General features: G+C 32.1%; 1 protein-coding gene across 1 annotated transcript; it reads left to right on the forward strand.

The window, feature by feature from the left end:
* Positions 1–1,705: 1,705 nt before the first annotated feature.
* LOC144836064 (uncharacterized) lies at positions 1,706–10,583 on the forward strand. Its single transcript, XM_078691242.1, has 8 exons — positions 1,706–1,799; positions 3,631–3,733; positions 4,088–4,603; positions 6,330–6,506; positions 8,621–8,689; positions 9,165–9,183; positions 9,905–9,966; positions 10,075–10,583. The coding sequence occupies exons 2-8, from the start codon at positions 3,706–3,708 to the stop codon at positions 10,296–10,298; spliced, it is 1,095 nt and encodes a 364-aa protein (XP_078547368.1). The 5' UTR covers positions 1,706–1,799; positions 3,631–3,705; the 3' UTR covers positions 10,299–10,583.
* Positions 10,584–11,760: the final 1,177 nt, after the last annotated feature.

Below are 11,760 nucleotides of genomic sequence, written 5' to 3' on the forward strand. Positions count from 1 at the left end.
CCCCTTAGGATAACTACCCCCGGTCAACTACCTATTATACACTGTTGCAGAGTCAGGTTGTTCCTAGGGGGTAATTGTCCGGGGGGTAGTTGTCCTAAGGGGGTTGTTGTCCTAAGGGGGTAGTTGTCCTAAGGGGGTAGTTGTCCGGGGGGTATTTGTCCGGGGGGTAGTTGTCCTAAAGGGGTAGTTGTCCTAAGGGGGTAGTTGTCCAGGTGGTGGTTGTCCGGGGGGTAGTTTTCCGGGGGGTAAATGTCCAGGGGGTGAATATCCGGATACGATATTATAGACCTAATAATGTTTTTATTATAATTTAATGTAATGTAAAAAACGGTTATCAATATGAAATTTACATCGGTAAATACTGTCATGAGTAGGAATAATATGGTGTTTCAAAACAATAAACAAAAATCAGTCAACATAGTTATTCCTCCTACCTCTACTATGAATGGTTTGCTCCAAAATTGAGTTACTGTACTAGTATTTGCTTTCGATATTACTTTTCATAACTTTACACCAGGACCACAACAAAAGGTTCATGTTTAACGGTTTCTACCTTTGCTTTCTGCCCAGCTTCCTGTAGCAGCAAACAATTATCTGTTTTTGTAGAGATAACAAAGGTTTATTCAACTCAATTCAACCCCTAACCCCATTTCTCCCCAAGGTATTTTTATTCATTTTCTAAGTCAATAACTAACAACAATAGACTAAATAAAGTGTCTATGAACTCGGATCAACTTTATATTATAATACAATCACAATACATAGTTCCGGAAGGCCACTAATAAATAAGATATAATAGGATAAAACAAACCCTGAAAAAATGAAGCAAGCTCTTACGATTATGTATATATTTCAAACTTTATTTGTTCATCTTCAGGTATTTAATAATACTGTATAAAACAAACCTCGAAAAAGTAAGGTAAACCATTATGATATATATTTCCAACATTATTTGTTCATCTTCAGGTAGGCCTATTGATAATACAGTATAAAACAAACCCCCGGGAAGAGTAGGGCAAGCCATTATGATTCTATCTTTCGAACTTTATTTGTTCATCTTCATTAAGCATAATAAGTAACTCGACTTTACAAATTAATAACAAGAAAGTTTACTCTAATAATAATTTTGTATATAATGCTTAATAATTTATTGAAACTACACCCTTACATCGCTTACACCTACACACGCTCGGTACTGTAACTGTATATATTTCTCCAATAAAATTGTGAGAATATTCGATAATGCAGCATTATATGTGTTTTACATGTAATACCTAGTATTATTGACCACCATCTAACTCTTAACCAAACCTTACATGATACAGCTTATCACACTGGGCAAATATTGTCATATCTGCAGTACTGAGAATCGGGTAAATAAACTGTGCTTCATAAAAGCACACAAACAGCGGTGCATTCTTACTAAACTAAACTAAACTAAATCAACCCAATAAGAAATAAAACATGGGTTGAATTATGCCTTGAAGGAATTAGAATAACATTCAATCTTTTGGATTTGATGAGCAAAAGTTGTCATCAATTTAGTTTCATATAACCTTTATTTATTTCAAAGACTGTGGTATTAAAAAAATAGTCTAGTGGAAATTTATAAAAAAAAAATAGATGGAAATACCAAAAACTATATTTAGGTTATGACGCGCTGATGCTCATTATCTATGCACTATTCGTTTTTATTGTTGTCGTATGATTATATCTGATGACGCTGTAAATTATCAATTTGATACGCCATCTTGAAAAAGCAGTTGTTTTGAGGCTTTAAGCAGACTGAACAGACTATCGTGAGTATACTTCTTGTTAAATTTATTAATTCTACATTGATAAGTACCACTGAAATACCACCTGTTAGGTGTAAGTTGTATTCCGATAACCTCACCAGGAAATACTTGGGTATCGGTAGGTCACGGAGACCACAAGCACCCGGTTTAATTAAAACTGTGTTATATGCAATTAGGCTTAAGTAAAATATGTAGGTCTAAATAGATAAATACTAATACAGTTTAATTGTTTATGTCGAGGAAATCCATTCTTTATGTGAAACTATAAGTTTTTATCCATTTTTGTAATGTACCGGTTGCGATACAGTTGGTTTAATTTGATTTGATCCTAGTGTTAATCATATTGGCAACATGACCCAATCAACGATATACAGCCTATAAACTAAAAATCTATATAATACCAGGGTTTATTAACAACCATTTCCAAGTTTTAGGAACACTAAAACGAAATAACCTAAGCCTATTTTAAAAACACGATTTATTAATGTTATTAACTGTCTAAGTCATTGTCAGAATGGAAAAGCACCTCACGAACTAAGTGATAGCTGTTGGTTTGGAACCCCCATATATGATTATTATTTAGTAGGTCACGTCTACAACTGGTTTGTGGTGTATGTACAGTAGATGTCAGAATCAGAAATGTCTATTCTTAAGTGACAGGTCTTGTTCATTTTTTTTGGGGGATATAACACAATTATCCCTAAGTTTGGATTTAATTAGCATATTAAGTACATCAACCAAACAAATTCTAAAATGTTACCTTTTACCTATCAGTAGTGAAAATCCATCATTATGAATGGATATTTCTGTGCTAAATTATATTCTTATATTAGCTATACAATTATATTTTTGCCAATAACCATGATGCAAAAGTTATCATCAGTATCATTATTTGTTCTAAAGTTATCTATACTGGAATTATGAATGAAAGAATTAATTCGTCTATTATCTGGATAATGAATGCACATTACGCTAATCTTCGCAATGCAAGTTGAAGATAATCAATATATTGCCAACTAGAATAAGTGAACATCTTGTTGTTAAACATCGTGCGAATTGAGGAAGTTCTTCCACCAGCACATAGCAACCATTCAGTGCAGAACCTACCATAAACGACATGGGCAGCTTAGATGGACTAATCTACTTTAATGACCCCTTATTTTCGGACACTTGGTTCAAAATGCACACACGTCAGATGTAACAACACTTACTTACTTATTCTAATCTATTAAAATAAAAGAATAAGGTTTGTGGTGTACACTGTAAATCCGAAAAACACAGGATTGAAATGTATATACAGTATTGTTTGTTGTATTTACAGTAGCAGTAGTATTTACATTAATAATTCGTTATTATGTTTATTTAGGCATGGTCTAGTCTGGTTTAGTTTTAATAATATAGTAACATTTATATTCAAATAAAATCCTCTAATAGATATGACAATTGGTAAGAAAGAATAACAAATGCTTGGAATTCTACTACAATATAATTGTGTTAAGTTTAAACATCTTTTGCAACTAACTTCCACGACATAATAGGCCGTTTCGGCCCAAAAAAGAAGACGTTTTAGACGTCCTAACGGGAGTCCTAACGGGACCGTGATAGCCCGCAGTTATTCCTGCCAGTTTACTCAACAATATTTGATTCTGCCGCTGGTTCCAGTAGTAGAGTGTTTTGAATTGCAATTTAGACTGGGTTAGGTGTTTTGCTTGAAAGTCACATAGGAGGTGACATAATTCAGCCTAGTAGAAAAGGACTGTATAGATTTGATCAATAAAATAATATTTTTTTTTATATTTGAATAAAATATTTTGAATTTAAATTTATATTTTAGATCCTACCTTTAAAAACTTATACGAAGAAAATAATAACCATTTAACAATTCTTTGAGAGATCAAGATTGGCCAAGATGAGCTCAGGTACCAGGGACGATCAAGGTACAGAACATTTACACATACTTTGTTAAAAGTATATTGTATATTATTGAAATCAATAAAACATGACGTGATGATATATAGTCACAAGGCTATCTAAATGATAAACCATGGTCAGTTATAAATACGCATATTAAATATAAAACGATAACTAGAAAAATATGCAATATATAATATAAATTCTATACATAATATTAATGTTTTTGGAAATCTACCCTGTAGATCATACCATTATCTTATGACATTTTTTCTATCTTCCTTTTGGCGATAAATTTCAGAGTAAGAACTAAAATAGATTAGGTGTTAGGGGGTAACAATTAGCCAAAATTAACGTACTGTCTTTTCTTGTTTTATAAGGAATATCACAGGACGATTACAAAATATTAAATGTAAAATTTTCATCCTGGTGTGATGATCGCAGTCACGAGGGATTATTCAATAGACTAAAATGTACGTACAGTGATTTATTGGATAACGCAACATTTAGTCGTATTAACAAAGACAAGAAAACAATAGATTTGCTAAATGCATTGCATGCTGCAGGAAGACTAAGTCGGAATAATCTCAAACTTCTACACGACACGATTACCATCACCAATCAAGTTGGACTGAGAGAGGAGCTTGAAAACCTGCTGCCACCTCTTTCAAATGTAGAGATTTCTTCGTTTACACAGCACCGACAAACAGTACTGAAATTCTTCTCTAACTTATCGGACAAGGATGTGGATTCAATCAACGCAAGGTTTAATGATCCCATTAAACAATATTCGGACCGCTGGGATATGCTCTTTGATCTCGAAAAATGCAGAGGTATAATAGACGAAGTGAAGTGGAACAAATTTATAGAAGACTTGGAGAAAATTGGTCTTAAAGGTATTTTTGTTATATTATTATTTTTGTGTCTCGTTTTAGAATCAAATATAAACCTAATTGTCTTACTTAAGTAATGTTATCTATGATGATCCTTAATTTCTTAATGTTTCTGTAAAATGGACTATATAAAGTCGTTCATTCGAGGGAGGCGCATAATTTTTTAATCGTAATAATATGGTAGGCCTACTAATGTTTATAATCAAATAAATTCTCGAAGATATGAAAAAATACAACAAAATGATAAATACATTAACAAATGCTTGATAAATTATAGATAGAAGTCAATGAATTCTACTACAATAGTGTGTGTATACATATATGTAGAGAGGATTAGGGTGTTGGAATATGTGGGAAAAATTACCCCAAATGTTGTTTTTAACAGGACACAGATAGTGCGCTGTTACAAACCTAAAGATAACCCAACAACTCAGTTATCGAAGGTTTCTCCCAATTTTAACCAAATATTATAGGTCTATCATCAGTTCTCTCGATGTTATGTCAGTTTTTCCCGATTTCTGCTTTATAGTATGTTTATATACTGATTTTACACTTTCCCCGCAATATACTACGATCATTTTATAAACATATTTGATTTAAAGTCGTAAAGTGATGATTCACTGACCCGGAAATTACTTCTACCGCGACGATTAAAAATCTACCGATGAAATAAAAAATTACGTTTTAAAACCCTTCATATATAGAAATATAGAACAATATCATACTAGTGAACACTAATGTTAATAAATCGTACGTTTCGAGGTTCATATGAGACAGGTAGGGAAGGGGATCCGTACAAAAGTATTATGTCTACCTATTTCAGAATTAAGCATAATTCATGTATACTGTAGATACCATTAGGATATTATAGGTTATATCATGGAGTAACAAAAACTTATTTTGTTGTTACTCTATGCTTATACACACTCCTGGTGATATTTAAGAATTCAAAGCTTCTCTCTGGATTTAAAAAAATTATAATTCTAAAGGATGAAAAGAAAAAAAACGTTTTAAATCTATTTATTGCGCTTCATACCAATGGATGGATTGATAATGATGTTAGGCTGTTGTTGGACAGCGCTGAAGTAACCATGCGGAAGAAAGCCAGAGATGGATAGTCAAGTACATGACTAACTATCCAAAGCAGTAACACTGTTGGTACAGGTTATTAATGCACATCGAAGATAATGTTGGAAAAGACGATTTTAAATACGGTAATATGTGCACTAAATCGTCGTGCGACATTAAGTGGTTTCATCCCGATTGCCTTGAGCCTTGAAGTACAACAAGAACCAGACTGGACGTAGTACTAGGTCTAGTAGTAGTTCATAGCATCATTCATTTATAGTATTAAAAACACTAAATAGGATTAGTGACGTAGCGCAACTATACATAGCCAGGTCAGGGACCGCAGTTTTGATTTGATTCAATCAATCTTATATTTGGAAATCCTAGAAAATACATATAAGCTTTTTCAGAAGTTCATTTAAAATTTGCAAATTAATGTTAACTATTTTAACACATTAGTTAGTTTTCACTTTCTTGATTTCGCCGAACGATTCGCTTTGCATCCATTTAAACTATATTATTTCATGTTTTTCTTTAGTATTAGGCCCTACTGCATGAACAATTATTTAGAAAACCATTTGTAGGTAGTATTCAATATGCAAGATTGGACGGAGTCTTTATTATTTTTGGAAATTTGTTATTTGCATATTTTTGTTTTTAGTAAAGGCTCCAGCACAGACAACAGGACAGAATCCAGCCCATACAACAGCACAGGCTCCAGCCCATATAACACAAGCTTCAGCCCATACAACAGCACAGGCTCCAGCCCATACAACACAAGCGTCAGCCCAGACAACAGCACAGGCTCTAGCCCAGACAACGCAGAATCCAGGACCAGGTGTGTAAAAATTGACGTGTTATAATATACTTGAAATAGTAGACTATGTTGGGGAGAGGAGTTTAGATATTCATTTGGAGCTGTGTCTTTGTCAGTATTGTAATAGGCCTACACTTTTGTTATAAATATATTGTTATTTTCTAAAAAGGCAAATGATGATCATTAATATGCCTAACTGGTTGTTGCCTATAGCCTCATAGTCGCGCTATCTTACAGAATTACATTCTTTAATTAGCTCCAAGACCGAATATAATATAAAATATTTTAATTTATTTATGAACTTATTTGAAATATCTTGCTAAATACTTAAAATCATTCAAAGGGGGATTTCGGAAGTTAATACTGGGAGGGGGAATGCTCACCTTAAGTTACATCTGTCTGTAATTTCTGTTCATTGAGGCAGCAAAAATGAGAATTTCGCGCGTCTGTGGCAGCCTAACAAAAATGGCTATTAATTTCTGTCTCTGTGATTATTACTTTTTGTTTGTGTTTCACGAACTTGTATTATAAGTGTATAACTATAGAAACAGGCAATTCGTTAAAGATGTATTGTCCCGAACACATGAACAATTAAGATTTATAAAAAAAAAAGACTTTGAATAGGTAATTTCGTCGTTTTAATGAAGTTAAATCACTTCCGTAGAAAAAAAACTACCAAAAATAATGTTTTCAATTGTAAAAAGACAAATTAAACGGTTAAATTCAACCAAAATCCCATTGAATTCAATTGAAATTAACAATTTTTCATTTAAATTACATTTTTAAGGTAAATAATTGTTTTTCGATCAAATGTTTGGTCAAAGTGATAAACTATTATGTGACATTAAACTGACATATTCACAAAAAACATTTTAAACAATTGTTTTTTTAGGGGACACTATATCTTTAATACACAATTATAATAATAGTATAATTTTATTTAACATCTACTAAAATGGACGATGGTGCACTTAAGTGATTTTATTTGTTACATGTGTAGATTAAAAAGAGACTGTATAATTATTAGTGAAGTTAAAATTAAATAAATAATTAGATAAATAGATAATTAAAGTAGGCATAATTAATACTAACCTAGTGTAAACAATGTAAAACAAGTGATGGTTTAACTCTAGATTGTGCAAAAATAAATTTCCTTTAATGTTTAAAATACAATAAAGTTAATGGAAATTGTCTTGGTCTGTTGCGTATATAATTTATTTCAGTAGTCATTTCATGCCTAAAGGATGATGTCGAAAGATAGTAAACAACGCCTGTAGAATAGCAGTCATAAGTAATTGATGTTGTAATTGTTAGGTTTTATAGAGGAGGGTGGAGGGCGACGGACGTAAGAGTGGCAACAAATTGGTATGTGAAACAGCGAGTGTAAACATTAGATTGGTTGTATAAAACAACGTTTCCTTAATTCTTTCATTCTGTAGCTACTTGAACAAAATATCTTAATTCAATCTCAATTAGTTGTAACGTTGCTGTTCTTCTCTTTCCTGTTTATATTTTGGTGCCATGCAATCGTACTAACATTTTGGACAAATTAAAAAAATATATATAAATACGTCCTTTTGCATATTATACTTCCTTGTTGGCCAAATGTACATCTTAATGAGTTTCAAGTAATCATACACTTCAATCAAATCGGTGGTAAGTTTTTACTTCGTTTTTTAACGGTCTGCCATTTTGTAAAACTGTCTTTCTTCAAAAATGTTTTAAATTTCCATTTCAGTGAATAACGGATTTTACCTGAGCTTTTTGCGGCAAAATTAGTGTCTTGTTTGAAACTAGTAATCAGTTATTATCGATGTTTCAATTTAATCTTTAGTAGCTGTATCATATAAGATGAATTTTATCAGACAGATTAACAAAACAATGTGTTTCTATACATACATTACGGATATGAATATTTTTATATTCATCCAGGTAGTATTAAGTTCAGTATTTAAACGTCGTTGTTTACTAAACAAGTCCAATGGATTATTGATATCTTTCTAAACGATACATTCGTTAGTTCAAGTAATAAGTGAAGTGAGTTGTTAAAGCATTCCATTGGCGTTGTATAATATGAATTATCTACTATAGTATGTGGCTATAAGTTACTATTATTTATTTTTCTCTTTTTACAGATTTGCCAGATGGTAGGCTTACAGAGAATTCCGTATTACTGCAAAATGAGGATGAAGTCATTCGACAAGGTACAATCCATAAAGCTTGGTTCCCACTAGGACGTAACGCAAGCGAGTTGACCAATCACACACGATTGTTCGAATAAAGTATTCCTTGTGATTGGTCAAATCACTTTGCGTTACGTCCTTAAGTTTCGTCCTGGTGGGAACCAAGCTTTATAAGTGACCATACAGACGCGTATATAAAAGAAATACTTTGCAAATACTGGTAAAAAAATAGGCCTACATTTCATTGAACTAGCATTGACATTCCCAACATTTACCATATAAACCTATTAAGTACTGCTAATTTCAAGCCGAAAGAAAAAATCTGTACTGAATTATGGTTTTAAAAGTAAATTGTTATTAAGTGGTCCTTGCAACACATTTAAACAGGTCGATGAAAATAGTTTAGGCTTATCGTCGTCCTTATTAGCATAGCGTCATAAGCAAACAATCGATGTTGCCCATAATATTTATTTCTTATTGATCTTTATTATTTCAGACCCACCAGAAAATCCAAGGTAAGTATTTTTGATTAACCCCATTCTACTTAACATACTTTCCTAACCTATAATACCGTACCCTGAGAGTGAGCACGGGATGCTAGTCCCGATTGTGTGTTTATACCTACATATTCTTGATACTAATACAATCGATTAAATGACTACCTATTTTTTATTTATTTTGGTATAAATCAGAAAGAGCAAAAATTGGTACCATTACATTTATTAAACATTTTAAAAATGATTATCACAACTATGTATGTATTGTAAAATAAATACTTAAAATAATAAGTAACTAGATGCTACTTATTTTGTGAACACCAATCAAACTTACTCGACCTCAACCTACTGATTATATATTATTTAAGTGTAAATGAGAAAATAATCGACAACATTTTCAGGGAAATTATCTTTGTAATATTTTTTCTCTTTTGGTTGGACATCTTTCAAAATGATTAATATACCTAGAAATGACTGTGGACTATCAATACAGATAATTCGTTGGCATACCTAACCATTAGTTTAAATAAAACAAACACGTTACACAAGTGTTACTTTTTAACATATTATAATAATATTTTCGTTCGTAAAATTATTATAGCGATTATGCATCCTGTGTCTTGTCTAAGGACACAAGCAATGTTTGGTCTTGATCTTGCGATCAGAAACAGATTAAACCATTCTACAATTAAATATGAATAACTGATTTTAATTATTTGTATACTTATCATAATGGCAGGCCAAGAGAAAGTAATGAAGAAGAAGAAGAAGAAGAAGAAGAAGAACAGAAATGTTTGAAAGGTAATTTAAACTATCCATTTTTGTTTTTCGTCATGAAAAAATGTATTACAAAAAAAAAATTATATTTCTATTTCTATCTAATAAAATGTATCTTTCTTTTGATTTCAGATAATTGGAAGAATATAGTTGCAATAAGTTGTATTGTTTTAGCCTTTGTCTTTGCAATCTTGGCAATTGTACTACGTGAAAGCATACCAGCAGTAATTGGCAATAACATTGTTGTATTCTGTTCTATTGTTGGATTGATCATAGTTGTATACAAAATGGCAACTGAAAAAAAAAACGAAAATAAAGAAAGAAACAAAAAATACACAACTGATGATTCAACCTAATGTACTACTTAATAAAACAATACATTAGTTATCAATATCTGTGAATATAGTAGATACAATTAAAACAACTACAGCCACAGTAATAAATGATTAAGCCGTAAATGAATGTGAAACGTTAAAGGTGATACAATGAACACTTGAAAGCACGCACACCAATATCATCTCACCAACAAAATAATTGTTGAAAATAGGTTACCGACAGTGGCTAACAAAAGATTAAACAAATTAGTAAATAGGTACGGGGCATTATTCTGCCCACATAATGATCTCAAAGATAACATTATTTCTAGGATAAAAATAAAATTCCGTCTACAGAAACTTCTGTGAACATAATTTCAGAATTTCTGCAAAGTGAAAATTGTGTGGCTATGTTGTAACATCATTATATTATATATATTATATATGTCCCAAACGGCGCCCCGTAACAGGAAGTATAAGAAAATAATGCCCAGGTCACTGCTGAATCTCAGTTCTTCAGAATTCCAGTAGTTTGCCGACTAACATGAACATAGGTATGATCACGTCCAAGACGTCACGCTTTAAACTCATTATTGTAAATCATACTCGTTCCACTGCACTAATGATGTATAGCATAATTAATAAAGTCTAAATTTTATTAGTTTCTATTTTTTTTATTTAGGCCCACGAAAACATGCCTGCGCGCGTAATTATTTTTCCAGGTAGCAAATGACTATATTCGGCCTATCAATATATGTTAGGAAAAAACATGTGACTCGCAGCCTACTGTACGAAATTGTGGACAGGTGTGGAGGACTGCACATAACAACTTTATTCTTTCCTTATTGTTTTGTGTCGAATGCTGTCACCAAACGGCGCTAATTTGTCTGAACAAAACGACAGTGCTGAGACGGACCAGAACACCGAGGAAATCCCTATTCTTCCGAAAGATGAGCTGGGTTCTCTGACGTTCGTTAAGGCTGTGTTCTCTCCTACGTTCCTTTTGCTTTGTACAATGATTTCAAAATTGAAGCAATACCTATTAGGTGTAATCAGATGACGTTATATACCGGTCGGTCATCATTGTAAACGACAAAATATTGTTCTGTACATCGTCCACACCTGCACAATTCAAGCTCTACGAGCAAAACTTATTCCCACACATCATATCATTACACAAAACCGTTGGTTTAACCATAGAGAAAAATAATTGTTTACCTTTTACTGATAGAAATAAAATAAGTTCTAGATTTAGAATAATAGTTTGAAAGTTGCAATGCATTTGAAAAGGCATTTACTACTTGACTTGAAAAAACGGGAAGTTCATAACAATGTGAACTGCTTCTAGTATACCTTAAGTCTGGAATTCTTATTATGGTTAGCAAGAAAAGTAAATGACTTCTCACAATGTATGTTTATTGCTACAAATCAATACCAAATTATTTAAATTTGTTTACAAACCAATCGGAATAAGTACTCGCAATCCTTTCCAATATTACAGTTT

Source organism: Antedon bifida, chromosome 2 (assembly GCF_963402885.1).
Source record: "Antedon bifida chromosome 2, ecAntBifi1.1, whole genome shotgun sequence".
NCBI lineage: Eukaryota > Metazoa > Echinodermata > Crinoidea > Comatulida > Antedonidae > Antedon > Antedon bifida.

Bases quoted from the DNA above. Each gene is read 5' to 3' on its own strand.
- LOC144836064 (XM_078691242.1), top strand. From the start codon at position 3,706: ATGAGCTCAGGTACCAGGGACGATCAAG. The intron at 3,734-4,087 runs GTACAGAACATT...TTGTTTTATAAG, and splicing joins AGGTACCAGGGACGATCAAG to GAATATCACAGGACGATTAC. The intron at 6,507-8,620 runs GTGTGTAAAAAT...CTCTTTTTACAG, and splicing joins AACGCAGAATCCAGGACCAG to ATTTGCCAGATGGTAGGCTT.